Source organism: Diadema setosum, chromosome 3 (genome assembly GCF_964275005.1).
Source record: "Diadema setosum chromosome 3, eeDiaSeto1, whole genome shotgun sequence".
Classification (NCBI taxonomy): Eukaryota; Metazoa; Echinodermata; class Echinoidea; order Diadematoida; family Diadematidae; genus Diadema; species Diadema setosum.
Genome location: NC_092687.1, coordinates 26,271,653 through 26,292,169, shown reverse-complemented (window position 1 = coordinate 26,292,169; position 20,517 = coordinate 26,271,653). Strand labels below are relative to the sequence as shown.

At 41.6% G+C, this 20,517-nt stretch overlaps 1 protein-coding gene across 1 annotated transcript; it reads left to right on the top strand.

Moving 5' to 3' along the window:
- The first annotated feature begins 277 nt into the window (after positions 1-277).
- On the top strand, positions 278-20,029 carry LOC140246731 (uncharacterized). Its single transcript, XM_072326070.1, has 11 exons — positions 278-4,133; positions 4,699-4,775; positions 5,450-5,600; positions 6,540-6,700; positions 9,935-10,086; positions 10,483-10,563; positions 11,937-12,048; positions 12,916-13,121; positions 15,577-15,693; positions 18,407-18,517; positions 19,901-20,029. Exons 1-11 carry the CDS (start codon positions 278-280, stop codon positions 20,001-20,003), a joined length of 5,127 nt encoding a protein of 1,708 aa, XP_072182171.1. The 3' UTR covers positions 20,004-20,029.
- The last annotated feature ends 488 nt before the right edge of the window (positions 20,030-20,517 follow it).

Sequence of the window (20,517 nt, the reverse complement as noted above, 5' to 3'; positions counted from 1 at the left end):
CACCCATGTTCTGCACCCATGAGAAGCATAGATACTGTCTAAAGTAAAGGAAAAAAAAAATCAAGAATACTAACAGCATTGTACACTGTACACTGTACCTCCCTGCTTTTGATGCATTCCAAGTACGGTATTTGATTCCTGGTATGCATTTTATGTTTACACACATATACCGTAGATTTTTTTTTTGTGTGTGTGAAATGATCTATTCTTATTTCTGTCATTTTTTTCAGATCCGAATGGCAGAGCTTGCAAGGATACAAGAAGGCAGTGTGGCATGATGGAGACATCAAGAACACGCATGAGAAGGGAGGTTCGTGAGAAGAGACTCGCCTACTTTGATAAAGTGCAGGGTGCCCAACTGCCCCGCCCGCCTGAGTCAGCAGTGCCAGGCACTCCTAGCATTTACCTGCAGAAATCTATGCGGGGTAGTGCAAATGATGCATCATCGAAGAGCCCCTACAGTGCAATTCTAGCAGAAGGAGATGGAGACTTGCGCTCTCAGGCTTGTAGTGGAGCTGGCAGCCGAAGACTCACCAAAAGGCCATCAAGTGCAAAGCCCAAAATCCGTAACTCGGTCCAGCACTACTCAAGCAGTCCTTTGCGAGATGATGCTTCCATGTCTGTGTCCACTGTCAAGGGTGAAAGACCCTTCAGTGCTAAGCATAGCATGGCAAATGGTCGCCAACACCAGGAGAATTTTGGGGCAGGTGGGTCACCCTTGAGAAACCCTATTCGTGGTAAGACTCAAACCAGACCAAGCAGTGCAAAAGTGAACAGAGAGGGTGGACGTGGTCAAGATGCCAGATCGAGACATGTTCGCTGGATGTCTTCAGCATCTTCCAATGAATACAAGGACAAGTTGGAGCAGAGGTCTGCAAACTTGCAGATGGCTAGCAGCAGACGTTCTGAATTTGGAGACTTCCGGATAGGGGCGAGTGGTGACTGGGCATCTGGGAGCAGGCAGGATCCCAGTGTTGATGACTTGGAGAATTTCTTTCAGCAGCGTGAAATCAGGCAGCGCAGTAGGTATGGCAAGGTCGACATGTCTGCAGGAATGAGTGGGGATGGTGAGTTGGATCATGTGTCAGCAACAGGGAACAACCAGAATATACTCACCGGAGACTTCATTGGAGACAATCCTTATGGATATCGCAGTAAAAACAGTCTCGAGGGAGATGCCTCAGGTAAGAAATGGACCAGGTGGACTCCTGAGCCAACAAGTGAAGCTGTGAAGGCCTCAGAATTCCACAGTGTGTACTCAGCTGAAAACATGCTCCAGTCCTTGCTGGGTATTCGCAAGGTCAAAGCAAGTGTTCACGATGAGCTGCTCACATCCTTTCTGGAACATGGCAACGTTCACTCTGTTTTGAGGAATCAGAGGAAAACCCATCCACAACCTGACATTGGGAGCAAAGAAGGAGTTAGTATGGCTTCCTCAGGGGATGCTGTGGGCGGAGCTTCCATTGAATATTCTGAGATTCAACAAGATGTTGAGCACACGCTGTTTGGCACACCATCTCTCAAAGAAGAGGAGCCTCCTTCAGCCAAAGATGGTCCCAAGATAGAGACAATGCATCAGGGTATTGGTAGTGCTGGGGATGCCATGGGAGCTACAGCACATGCTGGTGAGGGGGCAGAGATTCCTGCCCCTTCTGAGAAAGATGAAGGTGAAGAGAGTGGTGTAGAGATGGATGACCTTCAGTTCGATGTTGGGGCTCTTTGCAGTGCTGCTAAGCAAGGGGATGATGTCCTTCGACAGTACATCAGAGGACTCACCCAGAAAATAAGGGACAAGAAGGAAAAAGATACCACTCATGGTGAATCAGTTACCTCCGATGGTAAGAAGAATATCACAAGAGAAACTTTGTTCACTCCCAAACTGCCAGAGAGAAGGTTTGACGATGGGCTTACCCAGAAGCATTTCATTGTCTTAGAAGAAAGCACAGAGTCGCAAGAGAAAGAGATGCCAGAATATGATAATGAACAATGTGCTGAAAACATTAGCCAGCATTCTAGTAGTACAAAACATCTTGTGAGTGAAAGCAGCAGCATTGGTGTCAATAATTCAACATTGGAGGTGGATGCTGGTTTGAGTATCAACAAGGAGCAGATGTACCAAGACGAAAAAGAAATTGCTAGCCCAGTAGAAAGTAGCACAGAGTCTGAGGCAAACGGTAACAATCATGGTTGTAGTCTTGTAGCTAGTGAGCCAAGAACTGCTGAAGATGTTGAGAAAGATATTGGGGAGAAGATCTTGGGACTGCAAGAAGGACCACAATTGGAAGAGGGTGAGGCAGCAAGAGGTGAGGAGCCCAGTCCACTTGCAGCGACCAATCAGGAATGTGTGGATGTGGATGCTACTCCCCTGAACAGTAACAAGACAGAATCCCCCCAAAGCCTCCTGGGGAAAGTCCAGCCCCAGATGCAGGAGAAAGCTGGAAGCGAAATTAGCCGCATCCGACAGCCTGCAGTGACCGCAGACTTTCTTGCCGAGCTGGGTTTGTGTGACTATGATGGGAATGAGCTAGGTAATGACTTACTCTTGCCCCCACCACTTAACTCACTTGGAGGAGTGACTCAAACTTCACATCAGAAAGAAAAGAGTGATCTCCATCGACTTGGCAATGCTGACTCTTCCAATGATGACATCCAAGTGTCCTTTGCAGCTAGTAAGGGCAGCACCTCTGACCTTGGACTTGAAACATTTCGCCCTGAGGAGCGATCATTCTCTCCCCTGAAAGTAGTGAGAAATTACATGGAACCCAAGCTATGCTCTTCACCAGGTGCGGAACCAAATATGTCATCTGCAAATCATGTAGGAGAATCAAGCAAGGACACTTTTAGGGTGCAAACAGCTACACTGAGGAGGACCTATGATCTCTCAGACAGTGGTGACGCGAAAGACCTCGTCGACCCCAACATAAATACCCCTCTGCATTCCAATATTCAGAAGTCCAAAAATGCCATCTCATTTGTCTTTGACATGAAGGCGGATAGAAGCATAGTACCAACAGGCAGTGGAGACAATGGCATTCCTTCTTTTGACCAAGAGACCCAAAGGCATGATGGCAAACACTCAGGAGGTGTTGCGTTTGAAGTGGATTTGGCTTTGAGTAGAAAGCAACCAAAGCCGCCTCCGTCTTCCAAGCCCATCAACTCCCGTGCTCTTGCTGCGAGCCGTTCCTCTCCGAAGCACAGCATCAACTCACCAAAGTGCACAAAACCAAAAAGAAGTCCTAGGACTACAGAAGCCCATGTTGAAGAGATCCGGCAGCATCATGAAAAGGAGAGGAGGCTCAGGAAATCACTGTCACCTAGAGCTTCTGCAGGTACTTCCAAAGATCCCACTGTGTGTTCATCAAATGGTGGCTTCCAAGGAGTTCATGATACAGATGCAGTTCAGAACAGTCAGTCTCTTAGACTGAGTCTTGGTTCCAATATGGATACAGAGAGGCCAAGTCAGGAGGATGTTGGTGATCTGGACTTGCATGATAGCATCCCAGAGGTGGAGTATGGCGCACCCTTTGTCCATTCCCCTAGACAAGTGTCACAACTTGATGACGAGGATGCTGTTCTTGACAGAATCGCCAGTTTTGACCCTCTGAGAACCCCAGGAGAGAATGGTGGAGATGGGCGTCGGGGAAGTGAGGAGGAGGCTTTGGAAAATGAGGGCATCCCAATTGAAACCCTCGATGATGGCATTCATCAAGACCAGTCTAAGTTGTCCTTTCAAGAGCCAGTGCTCCACTCTCACAGCCCTTCAGAATCCGCATTGATGCCAAGGAAACCAAGACCAAGCAGCGCAAACCCCAAGAAGAGCGCCTCACAAAAGATGACTGCCAGCCAACGCCGACCCCAGAGTGCCCTTACGAAAATGTACTGGTCACCTGACAAGAGCTATGACCGCAAGTGGCCACAGTCCAGCATGGCTTGGATGACCCAGCAGAAGCTGGCCAGTGGTATACGTGGTCATGGTGATCCTGCAGGCGAGGTGTCAGCATCAGGGTCAAAGGTCAGGAAGAGCCAAGCGAGGGTCAACAGAGAGTTTGCCAGGAAGGAAAAGCCTCCGTTGCAAGTCCCGATGTCCAAGCGAGACGGACAGTTCATTCGGGTCAGATCATCACGGATGTTTGGTGAGTAGAAAAACCATGATGACATGGATATATGCTCATTCATGACATTGTTTTACTATAGCTGGATAGATTAACAGGACTTGATGGTGTTTTAACACCATTGCAGTAACCATCACATGATTTCAATTGTGCCTGGTAGATGAATTAGTTTTGACAGTTTAAAATTCTTGTTGTTTATTTTTTAATTTTTCCCTCAGTCTATAGTTTGCTTGTTCATGCAGCTAACAGTGATGTTGATTGCAAAATAATGTCACAGCAACAAAGTTGTAAGGCTTGACTGTGCCTGAAGATCTGCATTCGAGCATTCAATCCTGGCTGTTTGTTAGGTTTTTTGTTTTTGATATTCCAAGACTTTTCGGTGAATGTGTTAGTTGTTTGACAAAAGTGATCATAAGTTTGACCTTTCACGTAGGGTAAGAATAGTTGATGTTGCTACCTATTATTCAGTACAATTTTCTCGGGTTGAATTAGATTTGCTGAGGTTTTGAAAGGAGCCAAGCTCAACAGCCCGGTACATGGATCGTACAACCAAGTTTCCCCCTTTGATATTTTTCCATTTTGTCAGATGGAACGGTTGCCAAGGTGCTTGGGGGGCGAGGCTCCTCCAGCGTTCCGCCTCTCACCCTGCAGTTGATCCAAGATGTAAGTATGCTGCAAACTTCACTGTACCTATACTGCATTTTGTTGTGATAGCATGTCCATTAGTCATTCAAATTCATGAAATTCTTCCGTCGAGGTGTTTTCATTGCAACTGAACGACAAATTGCCCTACATCGACGTCTATGTAGGGCAATTTGTCAACCAGGTTTGCACATCTTTTTCTGACTGTATTATCCACGCCCCCCCCCCCACCACATAGGCTTATTGAAGGATTGACAGAAGTTGTGATTTGCTTTCACATTATTCACTAGAATGATTTTTAAATATCATTACAGCATTTATGAGGTCCTCTGTAATTTTTTGGGCTAACCCCTGGAACATACACACATATAATAGTGTGTATAACTGTATCTAGTCATCTCTATTTTATACTCCTTGAAACATTTAATAGTCACATACAGTTTGGACAAATAGTATAATCTATGTTTACTAAGTATGTTCGTACATGAGGAAATTCTATTTAATTTTTCTTGTCATGTGCAGCTGCCCAATATCACACGAGTATTTAGTAGCTGCAATTTTGCCTAGATTGTACATATTTATGTTTTCGTCTGACAAAATTAGTTGAAAATTTAGAGTCAAGATTGCTCATAATAAACATTTTGAGCTTAAACTTTCCATGAACTTGATTCTGAATTTCCCTCCCTGTACCTCAGAGTCCCCGTGGGTCAGAGTCCCTGTCCATCTGGCAGCTGCTACCGGACGAGATCCTCCTCCACATCTTCTCTCACCTGCCCCAGCCCCACCTCACCACTTGCGCCCTGGTCTGCCACCGCTTCCAGCGCATTGCCATGGACGACTCACTGTGTGAGTCTATGATCGCAACAATATTAGTACATGTGATGTGCAGCTTTCTCTTTGATGGTGGTCATGAATATTCATATAATGCAAAATAATGTAGTCATGAATTTGCTTGGAAAAAGCCTCTTGGATGATAACTTGCTGGAGAGGAAGAGACCATTAAGATGGTTTGCTGGATTCAAAGTCAGCTCTTCTTGAGTCCTCCTAAACGTATGCTGGTGATGCAGCCGTATTATTATTGTCTGGTGTCACTGTACATAAATGACACATCACTGCTGTATACCACCATCTGCTATTTGAGGTCATAACAATAGACATCAATTATTTGCTTTTTTTATTGATGGGACAATCACCAAGGTCTACTGAAGATTGCTGCTTATTTGTGGCTGTAAGTGCATACTTGAGCAATAACAGCATCAATTTCTAGCACAGTTTCAGGAGCTCAAATTTATCACAGTTAAGAAAGTTAAGTTTGCAAAAATAAGCAGCATGCATTTTGGGATGACTCGACAATTCCCAAAGATTCTTGAAGATGCAAGTAAGAGCATTACCAACATACATTTCTCACATTAGCAGTAAGTTTGTGGAAATAATTACACAATGACTCAAATGGACCTTACTTTTGGAAGATCAGAGCACAGTAAATGTTATGTTCACTTCATGTTTTACATACATGTCATTGTAATGAGGCAATGATGATTCAGTGAAATGAGTCAGTTAAGGTTGCATGAAATGACTCTTGAAGACATTGATTGTTGAGTGCAGTGAATGTTGACTGCCATGAATGCTGAACACATCAAACAGTGAAGTGATTACAGCAAACATTGAACACAATCACTGTTGGAATCATGGTTTGTTGAATGCAGTTGATGTTGCATCATGTAAAGAAATGTTAGAAACATATTCTCACATTTCTTTTGTTATTTGACTCGCTTTCTTTATCAGGGAAGACAATCTCGCTGGAGAACCGTGATCTGACCGATTTCTACCTGACCATGATTGGAGAGAGGCATCCGGCTCGGCTCACGATACACAAGTGTCGCGGCACTCTGGTCACCGAGAACGGACTGCGTAACCTCTTTCGGTCATGCGCGGATTCACTCCTGGTAACAAACTCCACTTCATCCATGCCTCGTTTGTTAACTCTTTATGTGCCACGTTCGCACGTCTGGCTCAGTCGACGGCGTGCCAACTTCGCATATTCTGCTCAACAAACCAAGCCGCCAAAACCGATCGATAAATCGCTGATCCCGCGGTACAATCAAAGTGGTTCTCGCGCTTTTGCTCCTCTCACATACGGCTTGCATTCTATGTGGTGATTGACTATCAAGCGGTGTTCCCAACTAGATTTGCGTGTACATTCTAAGTTTATGACACTATTTTATGTGCAAAAGTCATGCCTTTACAGTAATGTAGCAACTGGTAATTCAAAAGACAAATTGAAACTAGAATTGTTATACATTGTATATGGTTCCAAGCAAAGTTTGGCATTCCTCTTTAACTTTGCTCGCTATTATGTCCAGCTTAACATAAATTTGTAAAAGTTACACAAATTGGAAAAACAGAATTCTTTCTCAAAGCATGACTACCTTCGTGTCTCAGAATAACGTGGCACACAGGGGGTTTCCACCATGGCACATAAAGAGTTAAAAGAGAGAGATCTAGGGTTTTGTTATGAGCCTTTAGAACTGTGTGTGCTCAGGCACAAATAGCTAAAAACTTGCCATGCTTTTGCTTGTTAGCATTCAGTAAACATCCAGAACTTGACCTAGCGGTAGATTAACAGTCCCACTCGGGTGTTTCAATGAGCTCTGTCCATCGTGGGGGGGGGGGGGATGACATAATTTCTGTTGATTGTCTCTTTGGCCCGAATTCACGAAGGTGGTACAAATGAAACCATGGTTTAAACCATGGACAAAAACCATAGAGCGCCAAGTGTCGCATGGAATAAATTGTTACGAAATCAGTCATTTTGTCGATGAAATGATTATTTTGTAATGAAATGACAACATTTTGTAACTAAATGAACATTTCGTCCGTCGACATGATAATTTCGTTAACGAAACGGTCATTTTGTCGACGAAATGACCAATTTTGTAACTAAATATTCCATGCGACACTTGGCGCTCCATGGTTTTTGCCCATGGTTTAAACCATGGTTTCATTTGTACCACCTTCGTGAATCCGGGCCATCATGTGCCACGTTGGCACGTCTGACTCACTCGACGGCATGCCAACTTCGCATATTTTACTCAAACCCACAAACCTGCCCAAAACCGATCGATAAGCAAAGCTTGGTATTTCTTCTACAACTTTGCTCCCTACATGTCACGTTTACCAGAAATCTGTGGAAATTACATCGATTTGTAAAACAGAATGTTTTCTCAACACTTGACTACGTTGGTGTCTCAAAATGATATGGCACACAGGGGATTCCACCATGGCACATAGAGAGTTAAATTGACAATAAGTCGCCAATCATCGGTGTAAATTGGTCCAGAAAGTAAACCATGTCAAGAAGGTCTTCCTGATAGTCAAACAAAACAAGCTAGGGTTTAGGAAGGGAAATTTGAATGTGCAGTCCATGTGGGGCGGACTGAACTTTCTCATTGAGTACAGAAGGCTTTATGTATTAAATAATTTTTTACTTTTGTTTCTTTCTGAAATGGTTTTCATGGTATTTGAGGTTGTCCAGGGTTCTGATTTGAGAGAGATACACATAATATGTGACCCTGCACCAAAAAACAAACAAAAAGTCGCCAGACATGGATTTTTAGTTAAGAGCATATTCTGAAAGAGCAGACTTCAAGCTTTAAAACGATGTATAGCCCAAATCAAATGGACTCTCCTAACGTATCTTAATATTGGAAAGAAAGCACACACTCTAGAAAAGTGTGAACTGAGAAAAGAGGCTCTGAAGCACAGGGTCTATTCAAGCGTTTCATCTTCACCAAGCCGTGCTATCTGTGCAATGAATGGGACAAAAAACAGGATGGAAGCCACAGTTTTAACCACAATGAAGGGATTATCAGATTAAGCTGAAATTGACCATGTTCTATTAACACATTCTGTCCATGATAAATGCCAACTTTCAAAGCAGTAGCATCATCCTTTCTAAGGTTATTAGAATTGAAAGTGAAAAGTGTGTACAGGTTTTTTTTTTAAAGAAATGAAAGGGGGACTCTAAATAAAGAGTGACACACCTAATCACGCTATTCTGAAAAAAAAAAAAAAAAATGTATAACTGCTACAAACACACTTTCCTGTTCATTTTATGATACCAAATTTTAGCATAATGTAGAAGAAGACTTGCTCTTTCAGAAAATATAAAATAGTCAAGATTGACCAACTTGACCCTTTTCACCTCTTTTCAGTCCTCACACAAAATCAGTTCGTGCGACTTTTTGTTCATTTTGTGATGCACGGTCACAAATAGAGTTACAAGTCAGACTATCTGAAGGATCCCACTGTGCCTGTTGCACAGAGTGTGGCTCCATAGTCCATCCTAAGCACACTGTGGTGGACTGGCAAACCCAAAACCATTATTGACTAATTGGACAAATTTTTAAAATGGATCAATCATTATAGTCCCAAATGCTCATATCCATGTTTTGTCGATGGTATTTTCACCATGCAGTCACCTTCAAGCAGTGGTTTGTATTGAGCGAGACCATGTGAGACATTTTTGCTATCAACTACATTGTATTGAGAAGTTGTAGCCTGTATTTCTTAAGAGTACCTTTTAGATCATATCAGTGTGACATAGAGCTTTAACATGATCTTTTGTTGACTTCAAATTCATGTGAGTATCACTGACAGTAATAAGAGGTTAAGAGAAATATGGACAAGAAAAAAATATATTACCTCCATAGATTCTTTAGTGAAAAAACCTTAAAGTTATCATATCACATCTCATGCATTGAAGTCACAAATGTAAATGTCAGGGTTAAAGGCATAATTTACCATTTGCAGATGACACAAAAACCCAGTGCTTCAAAATAGTTCTGACATGTGAGTTAGAGATAGGAAAAACCAATGTAAAAGTTTAAAACAGCAAAATGAATGTTAAATATTCTTGAATGTACACAAAATGTGAACAAAGGTTATAATAAAAACGTTTCTACATTAAACCGTCTGCATTTATGGTTTATTGAGAAAAATAGTAATATCTCCTTATATTTTAGGCTTTATTTGCAAAATTTCGTACATGGTAGGATGTTTTGTGTTACAACTGACTTTATACATCAAATGTGATATCTTGAATATTTTTTTAGTCACTGCTTGAGATGGTAAACGGTACCTTTTAATATGCTTTTTTTTTTTTTTTGTACCTTCCACAGGAGCTGAACTTCACTGGGTGCTCTGGAGGAGCGCTGCAGGGAGACTCGGTCCTCCTCCACGCCTCCCGCTGCTTCAACCTCCAGGCCATCGACGCCAGCTGGTGTGCCGTCTCAGACAACGGTCTCTCCGCCATCCTGGACGGCTGCCCGAGGTCAGGGGTCATCACATGCCGTCTGTTTGTTTGTTTCTATTTGTTACGTGTAATTTTGGTGCTCATTGCTTTGTCACAGCACTTTGAGCTCTGCCCATATACTTTTGGTCATCCTTTCTTCTTTTCGATATGTGATAAAAACCTAAAATGACTCCGTCCCACCAGGAGCAGAAGTATACCTTTGTGTGTATTTGTCTGCTTCAGAAACGGATTTTAATCTAACATTGTTGTTTTTGTGTTCTTGAAATGCTGGGAACCCTGTAGTAAAGCTGAACTATCGCATTAAATCTTAGCAAAAAGTAGACCTCATGGCATTGTACACACTTGACTGTCCAAGATCTCTGGCATGTACATGTAGGTGGTTGATGATCATGTTCTTGCCACTCATGTCTGTAGGTTGGAGTCCATCTGTCTGAATGGATGTCAGCTGGTGACTGATCAGTGCTTGAGACAAATTATCGACAAGTACGGCCCAAAGTGAGTTCCCTAGATTGCCTTGTGAGATTAAAACTTAGAATTAAGCATTTTTTTTAAATTTACTCCTAAAGTATTTTATTTCTTCATACCGTGCATTCATCATGACATTGCTTCTTTACTTTTAATGTTTATTTCTATTTATCTATCTATCTATTTATCAATCTATCTATCTCTTTATTGATTAATTTTTACCTCCGTCAAGGGCAGGAGGTAAAGTAATCATCCGCGTTGGTTTATCTGTTTGCAAAATAACTCAAAAAGTTGTGTACGTTTTAACCCTAAAAAGACTGGGCTATTTTGGTAGCTCGAAAGACTGGGGGGGGCCTAAAGGGCCCCCCCCTTAAGGTCTCGGCCGTGGATCGCGCGATCGCCGCGGAAATTTGCACAATGGTAGTGTGCGATGTAATCTACAAGATCGTATATTCAAATTTTACAAAATAGTCTTCTTTTATTTTATTTTGATTAATTATGCTAATTTATGCAAGAAATCAGACTCTTTGATCTAAATCAGTAAATAAAGCTCCAAAAGTGCTCATTTTTGGTCTAATTATTCTTTTTGGCAATCTTAGCAAATGTACTTGAAAAAAAATTCGGTATCAAAATTAATTTCTTATTTATTTTATTGTTTTATGAATTTCTTATGTATTTCTTTGTTTTTCGACCTTTTGTTTTTGTTGTTAACAAAATTTGTGGCAGACACTTTTTGAAGCATAATACTCCTAAAACAAATTAATTTTAGCCATTGAGAGTAAAAATAAGCATATTTATGTGAACCATGTGAAAAAACTCAATTTGCATTGACTTTGTACACAAAATCACATTTTTGAGCCATTTTGCGGCCTCATGTGCATGTACAAAAAGTTATATAACTTCAGAACCGTACCCCCGGGCGTCACAAATTTGGTGTCAAAATGTGCGGGAAACTCGAAAGAAAAAAGTCATAGAGCATCGCGGCGAGAGCATTGCGTGTTGCAGAGTAATTGCGCGAAATGTCGGGGGGGGGGGGCCTTTTAGGCCCCCCCCCCCCAGTCTTTTTGTGGTGAAGATGAAAATTGCATGAAAAGTTAATAATGACACAAGGAAATCCTCATTCAGTTTTGGTGGTGATCCAGGAATTTTTATGGATTTTTTGAAGGATTTTTCATCTTTTTGCATATAAGGTCAACAAACTTGGGGCTCAAGCTGCGCGTACTGGAGGTTTACATACGCTCACTGAAGTGCGCATTCTGTTCAGGCAAGGTGCTGTGCAATGACGTAAACAAAAGGGAAATGAGTTGCTTGCTTGCCGAGTGCTTTTCTAGTTATTTTTATTTTGTAAGTCTTTGTTTTGTCTGTGTAATTGACAGTAAGTTTATCATTAATCTTCTTTTCAGCCTTCGAGTCCTGGAGCTGTGTGGATGTTTCAACCTTTCTGCAGAAACACTTGTCCACCTGGCTGATACTAGCAGTCAACTCACAACTCTCAACATTGCCCAGTGTTACAAGGTAATCCAGCGTTTTTCTTGGTTAACATTGCTGCCGTCTTCAGTTTCTTATCAACCAATAAATTGAGATAGCCAAGCAATGCAAAGAAACAAACAGCAAAAACATGTGAGCAATATGCTTTCAGGTGCTGCTCTAGCTAATTTTACTTTTATATGTGTATCGGAATAGTGTGAACATAATTTAAGATAATTGTTATATGCATCAGGACTTAATGATGAAATGTCCATAATTTCATTTGTCTGTTATGGGAAATGAAATGTGAATTTGTGTTTAAAATCGGGCCAGAAAAACTAAAGAGAATTTTTTTTTTAAATTGTAAAGAGAAATAGACATTCCTTTGACTTGTTACTGGCTAGCATGAAGTAAATGTGATTAGGTTGGTATTGTTCCCCCTACCTTGTGAGAGATACGATTTAAATGCTCTTTCATTATGCTTTTTTTAAAGAAAAAAGAAAATGGAATACTGTCTGATATGTTAAATTCCATTCCTGATTTCTTTACACGTTCCTCAACTGTGATGCCTTGAATAATTGAGGTCTTTTCATCCAGGGATGATGGCGCATACATTTAACTGGAACTTTAACAGCTCATTCATTTTTAAGAGACCTTCTGATTTCCATCAAACTGCACTGATGTGTTGTGACTCGAACATTTGTGCATTCACAGGCAAAGAATGCGCATATATTTGTGTTTGGAGTAAATTGTCCTCTAGGGATAGGGCCAGGCAAAGTTGTATATTGTGGGTTGAAGAAGAAGAAGAAGAAGAAGAAAGAAAGAAAGAAAGAAAGAAAGAAAGAAAGAAAATAGAGAAAGCAAAAAAGGATTTTTGTCATCCTATTGCTATCATCTTTTCCTCCTGCCGACCAGATAACGGATGACTGCATAGCAACGGTTGCTACCAAGCTGCCGTCCCTGAGGCACTGGTACCTCAAGGGATGCAAGGAACTGCGGGACTCCGCGGTGCGGAAGATCGCGAGGCACTGCAAGAAGCTGGAGACCCTGGCCGTGGCATCGTGCCCTCACGTCACCGACGCCTCCTTGATCGAGATCGCCACCTACATGTCGGGCATAAGGTGAGCTGGAAAGAAGTGAAAATTTAATCTTCATTTTTTGACAGTCATTAGAGTCAGCTTCATCATGCATACTGAAATAATGTAACAATAAAGAAAATACGTGACAGGCAAATCAAACAGCCATGTATTTACTTTGGTCTGTAAATTAAAGGTAGATAGTCCCGGTAGTGTAGAGGGCGCTGTTTATGATACTGCCGATCACCGTTAGCATTGATACGAAGATTACCGAAGTTTAGCTGTCATCAAGAGTAAAGTGCGTAGGTGTTGCTAAGTAACGTTGCCTTTGTTGTCTTCTCTGCGCATCGCGCAGTCTGTAGTAATGCCAGGGTGCGTGCATATGTGCTTGTTATTATGACATCACAAAAGAAGTTTGCTAAAGCTGTCATCCCCCTCAGCCGAATCATGAGCCGAACTGTGATCGACCACTGACTACAGTGAATCAGACTTCTTCGGACTCAGGGAAAGTGGGCCAAAGCGTAAGCGCTAAAGAGGAGTCAATAGCGTAGGTCTCAATAGGAAACTTGCGCCGTGCGCCCGCGTACGCATTTGACTAAAACACCGGGACCATGCACCTTTAAGGAGTTTACAGATAACCATAGTATCTGTTTGCATCTCATTTTTTTTTTTCAGCTTTGTCATAGGATTAGACTGAAAGAGACCTTGGGAATTATGTTTCAGGGTGCATTCAGCCAATCGCCTGACTGCTTTTGTACATACATAATTACAATGTATATGCATATCATGAAATAAACCCTCTGCTCCATCAGAATTGTTTACAAGATTTACTGGTTGAAAACCTGTGGCATCCTCATTACCATGTAGTCCCTGTGTGGTACAGTGTACATATTTGTAAAGTTTTGTAAATATTTGTAAACACTGGTAACAATCTTCTTGTCCCTCTATTAGACTGAAAATAGTGCAACTTAATTTCAAACTACATATGTAGTTGAGTCCATGGTCAAAGAAATTTAGCAACTATCTATTTTTTTTTTTAATTCTTTTTTTTTCTTTTCTTTTTGTGCTTGAATAATGGTTCAAGCATGTTGTCCTGCTTGGAAATGCCATTTTTTATACCCCCGCCAAACGAAGTTTGAAGGGGGTATATAGGAATCAGCGGACGGTCGGGCGGTCGGGCGGTCGGTCCGTTGCAAATCTTGCGTCGCGAACTACTTCCTCAGTTTTCGACCAATTCCCATTAAACTTGGCACAGATGTGTGCCTTGGGTTGTAGATGTGCAAGACGTATTTTTTGACAGTACCCAGACGTACGTTGCCATGGTAACGGCATATTATGGGCAAAAATGGGTACAAATCTTACGTCACGAACTCCTCCCACAGTTTTTGATCAATTTTTATGAAATTAGGTACAGATGTTCATCTGAATATGTTAATGTGCAAGACACATATTTCCGCAGTGGCAAAAAGTGCGTTGCCATGGTAACGGCATGTTATTGGTAAAATATAGGGCAAAATGCTTCATGGCAAAACTGCTTCATCAGTGTTCTTCCAATTCTCATGGAATTCATATTGAATGTTTGTCTTAGGATATAGGTCAGCATGACACATTTCTTGACAGTGACAAAAAGTATGTTGCCATGGTAACAGCTCACATATTATGAGCCAAAATGATGGAAAATTTTGTGTTGCAAACTACTTCCTCAGTTTTTGCCCAATTTCCATGAAACTTAGTACAGATGTGTGCCTTTGGTTGTAGATGTGCAAGACGCATTTTTCGACAGTACCCGAAAGTACGTTGCCATGGTAACGGCATATTAATGGCAGAAGATCAAGGAAAGATCTTGCGGATTTAACTACTTCCTCAGTTTTTTGACCAAAGCTTATGAAATGTTGTTTGGCGGGGGGTATAACCAGTCGCTGTAGCGACATTGCTAGTTTTTTTCTTTCTTCAATGTACTGTAGGTTCATGCAGTGTGGAGTGAGGAGACTGTAGATCTAGTGCACGATGTGTGTTGCACCTCAAAATGATATAATTCAAAATCTTACAAAACCAGTATTCTTTGTGATCCTTTTGTTTTTATAATCAATCATTTGGTCAATCATAGTGCCCCCCAATACAACAATAACAACAACAACAACAGCAAACAAAACAATAGCATGATAGTGTAGTACATAGTGACATACATGTACATCGTAAAAACAGGAAATTATTTTTCTGGTATTGTATAGTAATTTGTGATGCATCTTGGAGATAACTGCTATACAAAATACATTTGTGTGGCATTTTCCTGACCTAGATTTGTATGCCATTTAGGGATAAAAGATATGTCCGTCAACCAAATTGCTATCTAATTTCAGGAGGGGAAATAGTTTCATGGCTAAGTGCGCATAGTGACCTTTATTTCACAGAGGGAGAAGAAAAAATGTTTCGAAAAAAGGAAAATGACCATCTCCTCTTTATTTGATGTGTATTATCTCTCTCTTTATTTGTCTCTCAGGAACCTGGACGTGTCCGGCTGTCGAAGAGTGGGCAACGAGGGCGTGCGGTCACTGGCCACCTGCTGTCCATTCCTGGAAAGGCTTGGTCTCAGCTCAACGTCCATTACCCACAAGAGGTGAGAGATCTCAAGCCGATTGGCTTGTACTTACAGGAAAAATGTATCGTGGAAATAACCCAAGTGCTATGAGAACTTACGGTAATTCCAATTTGGACCTATGGCAGTACTTTTTGCCTGCCTTTTTACCCTCAACATCCGTGCAAAGCTGGCTGAGTCTCCTTTATTCTGCAAAAGACTTCATGAAAACTTCATATGAATTGTTCAATGGAAACAGAAAAAGAGCTGTAGGTTTGCGAAACTTCAAATTCAATTTACTGGAAATGAGGTAGGATTTATATGCTGTTTTGCCATCTCTAGGCCGTTCAATAATATATCTTCATGTTTGCTCATGATCGCGCTTAAAGGACAAGTCCACCTTCATATACATAAGGATTGAGAGAATACAGCAATATCAGTAGAACACATCAGTGAAAGTTTGAGGGAAATTGGACAATCCGTTCAAAAGTTCTGAATATTTTAAGTATCTGCGCAGTCACTGCTGGAAGAGAAGACTACTACAGTGTATGATGTCACATGCGTACAACTATATAAGGAAAATAAAAAGAGAATTTCACAAAACTTTACTTTTTGAATAAAGTGCACAGTTCTTCGACTTGCTACTGATGTATGTTAAGGGTAATATTATTCCCCCTGCCTTCTGAAAGAGAGAAGTCGAGTGTTCTTTTGTTATGGGAGAAAAATGGAAATATGTTGAATTTTCTTTATTTTTTCTTTATATCGTTGTACTCATGTGACATCACAATCTATAGTAGTCTTTTCATTCAGCCGTGACTGAGCAGAAATTTCAAAAATTCATAACTTTTTAACGGATTGTCCGATTTTGCTCAAACTCTCACTGATGTGTTCTACTAATATTGCTGCATTCACTCAACCCACATGTCTATGAAGGTGAACTTGTCCTTTAAACATCACTTATAGCTGGAATGAAAGTAGACAGCTCTCATGTACATTACATGTGTGGAGCTGAGTGTGAATGCTGTGCATGCACACAACCATATAGTGTGTGAATCTACATGGTGAATACAGACGACGATGCGATGTTGTCACTCAAAATCCTCAGTCTACCATTCTTTTCTATAATTCATCAGTGATGTTTCTTGCAGAAATGTTTAGCGGGACCATATCTGACAGTTTCACAGAATTTCAAAGCCATTATGAACAAAAGTCATACACGGATGGTGGGTTTGTTGTAACTCCAGCCACCACTAGATACCCGAATGTCCAACCATGCAAATTGAGGTGGAATGTTGGCAGTTCTGCTCGTGGGAGCTAAGTTTGGTTTACCGTAACGGAGGCTTGCTATTAAAACTTTACAACTAGATCAGCCTTGTACAGATTACAGAGTGCTGATGAAAGGCTTGGTAAGGTTAAGCTGAGTGCCTGGGGACCTACATGTAAAGGGTTAAGCAAATGAACGAGTTCTCTCCTTCATTGGTCCAACAGACTGCCAAGAAAGAAGAACAACAACAACAGCTCCAAAACAACAACAATTCTCGCTATCGCCAATGACGTAAAAAGTACCCGGATGTGGCTTTTTCGTCAAGATTTAGTGCACTTGGTAGCAAGGGCACTTCCGGCGCGGAGCATAATTTGCACAACGCTAGTGTGCGCGTATGTGTACCTTACCTATAGCGCTGCGCTGACCACGGATACTAGTACAGTAGCCGGCTGTACTACCCGAGCCAGCGAGTGACCAGGCCTATCATACTTGTACTCTAGTCGAGTCCCCGCCGGTGGCCGGCCTTGCATTAGCATGCACCACTGCACGCAGCGCATAAGCTAACACATACCGGTACAGCGTACTGCTTGATCATGCAATCGGTGTGCACATCACAGATCAGTCATCTCTGCATACGCTGAAAATATGCTGAAAATATTCACCCACCTGAATATCGTCATAGAATGCCCATCTTTTTTTTATTTGTTCTCTGTCGAAATGTGGCGAACACAATCGGGAACAAACAGTGATCTCGAACTCATCCTGTCTCCGAAGCAACTTCTTCCAAGTAAGTACAGTACGTACTACGTAGGCACTAGGCTTACTTAACTACCTAGTGCTACTACCACTACTAGTAAATCGCGCGTGCACGTACTGCGCTGTGGAGTCACCCGCAAACTTCACCCACGCGGCCACGTCACGTCTCGCATGCCAGTAAGGGTCCTATTTCTGCAGATTTATTTCATTTATTGTCGTGCGAACAACACAACCAATAGTCGTATTAACAGCAAATTCTTAAGAATGGAGAAATTTCAAATCATATTAAAGCTGTAATTCAAGTCGAGAAAACAGGAAGTACACGTAGAATACGGTCGGTTGTGTGTGTAAATAGCATTAGTCACGTTTCACGCGCGTACGAACGGAAGTAACTTTGCTACCGGACTATCCCATAATGCACCGTAAATGACGCTTAAATCAACATCCGGGTGCTTTTTACGTCATTGGCGATAGCGAGAATTGAGAGTAAAAACCTTACGTGTGTGCAGGGATACCAGTTTTCAAAAGCCTGAATCCAGACCCTGGCAGTTTTAAAGTTCAGGCTCTTTCATGTACAAAGTAGCTTCATAGAGATGTATTTCAAGCCCTCTCTTTCTTTCTAAATGGCATCCCTACAATGTACAATTGTATGTGTAGCTCTTTGTAATAATCGAATCTGGCTTATGCAAATTTATTCAGAGTCTTTTCATTTGTATTCTCCTGTGTCTCTGACAGCGTGTCGTCATTGGCGAGCTACTCCTGTAAGACTCTGGAAGAGCTAAAGATCAACTGCTGCCGGGAGATCACTGAAGCCAGCATCATCCGGCTCCTGAAGCATTGTAAAGGGTGAGATATTCTGGCCTAAAGAGCCTTTTGTATTGTACCCTTTGCTGAAAATAAAGAAGCAACTGCAATATTCCTCACTGGAATACATGTAGATATAAAATGATCAAAAGATGATTACCAAATATCAGCAAGATGTTTCAGCATGTTGCTGTTGGAGCGACAAAACCTTGCATCTCAAAGTTGTCAAATGTTCAGGAGAGAGAGAGAGAAAAAAAAAACCCTGGCAACCAAAGCACTGTGGTAAATTGGGTCACCTTTCCTTTTTTACCATTGACATGCCATGGCGAGTTCATTTTTAGATAAGACAGCTAGGATTTGGATAGGACATTGCTCAACTTATCTCAGGATTTCCACCCAAATTTGAGAGAAAGGTTTTGTCACCCCAGCAACAATATGTTGGTCCACAAATCATGAGCAGCTGCATTGTACGTTGGTGCTTGACCCCCCCCCCCAAAAAAAAAAAAAAAAAAAAAAATGTGAATGGCATGAGCAAAGGTGAAGAAGTAAGAACAGATGAAACTATCAAAGACTAAACACCACAGTGCTATAAAATACACAGGGTGATTTCAAGTTCAGTGCTAGTGCTAGCCCCCAAATACTCCTTCAGTAGCAGCCTTAAATCGAGCTCCAACACCGACGGGTCAGATTAACAAAGCGATACTGATCAAAATTATCGATCACCAGCGCCAGGTGTTGGAATCACAGCACCGCGAGGTCCGTGGGAATTGCGCGATGAAAAAATGATGGCGCGTGATTACAGTCAAATAAAAGCAGATGAAGCCATGACTGCTTAGATTTGGACACATAATGAGGTCCTAGTGCTGTGATAGCACTAGCACTGACACTAGCACCGAACTTGAAATCACCCACAGTATTACAAAGTGTGCATATTGGTGGAGGATTAACTAGTGCGGATATTCAGACAGTATATCATGCAAGTAGCGATATAGAGTCTTGATCATATAGTGTGTAAATGATAATACACATCCGTTGCAATCAACAGCACTTTATTGTTCCACTAGCATTAGTAAATAAAAACACGAAAGAAACACAAAACCGAAACCAACAATGACGATTAAGTGGAACTGGGGGGTGGTGGTGTTTTTACCACTGTCTTCATTTCCACACCTGTACCTGTTTTTTGAAATGCACTCGAACAGAAGAAACTATCCCTAACCCTAACCCTAGCAATATCTTCCTGTGTCATTACAGTGAGCAAATTAGCACTCACCAGGGTCAGGTGTATGCATTTTCTACACTATGTTGTTTTAAGATAGTTTCTAGTTGTAAAACATGCAACATTTTACTATTACTACACGTGTGTGTTATTAATTATTCCTTGTCCTTATGTCTTTCTTTATCATTTTCTAACTCCCCAAACAGACTCAAGACTCTCCATCTGTATGGTGTGAAGGGCCTCAGGAACTTGGGTGTGCTCAAAGTCCAGTACCCCTGCATCGAGTACCAAGACAAAGCGTCAAGATGAGAGACCAACACAAATTTGAGTATGTGGGACTGTGCTCTACAGTCGACGGATAAAACAACAAAGCCTAATTAGGCTTTGGTCAAGCTGTATGACGTGGTGTAGATTATTGCTGATGTTGCAGAGATAAATCCATGTCAAGTGATTTAAATGTGACCCGCTACAACAAAAGGGTCCGAAAGTCGGGGTAAGACAATTTTCTGAAAATAGCATGACATTATTCCCTTACTCTTCTCCTTAAATATCATATACACGTTTGTATAGCACAACTCATAAAAGCACTTGGTTGTGGAGATATCGATGACTTTATTAGCGCATGTCAAGTGGTTAAGGAAATCAGAGTTTCGAGAAAAAAACTTTCAAAGTTTTCTTTCCCACGCTATCATGATCAAGGGGAGGTGAGACAGTTTTCACCGCTTGACAATAGAAGGCATGCTCCTAGCGACCGCCGTGATGTTCATTCAAGCTTAGCGCCAGCGGTCTACGCACGACCAATCAGTAATCAGGATGCCACGCA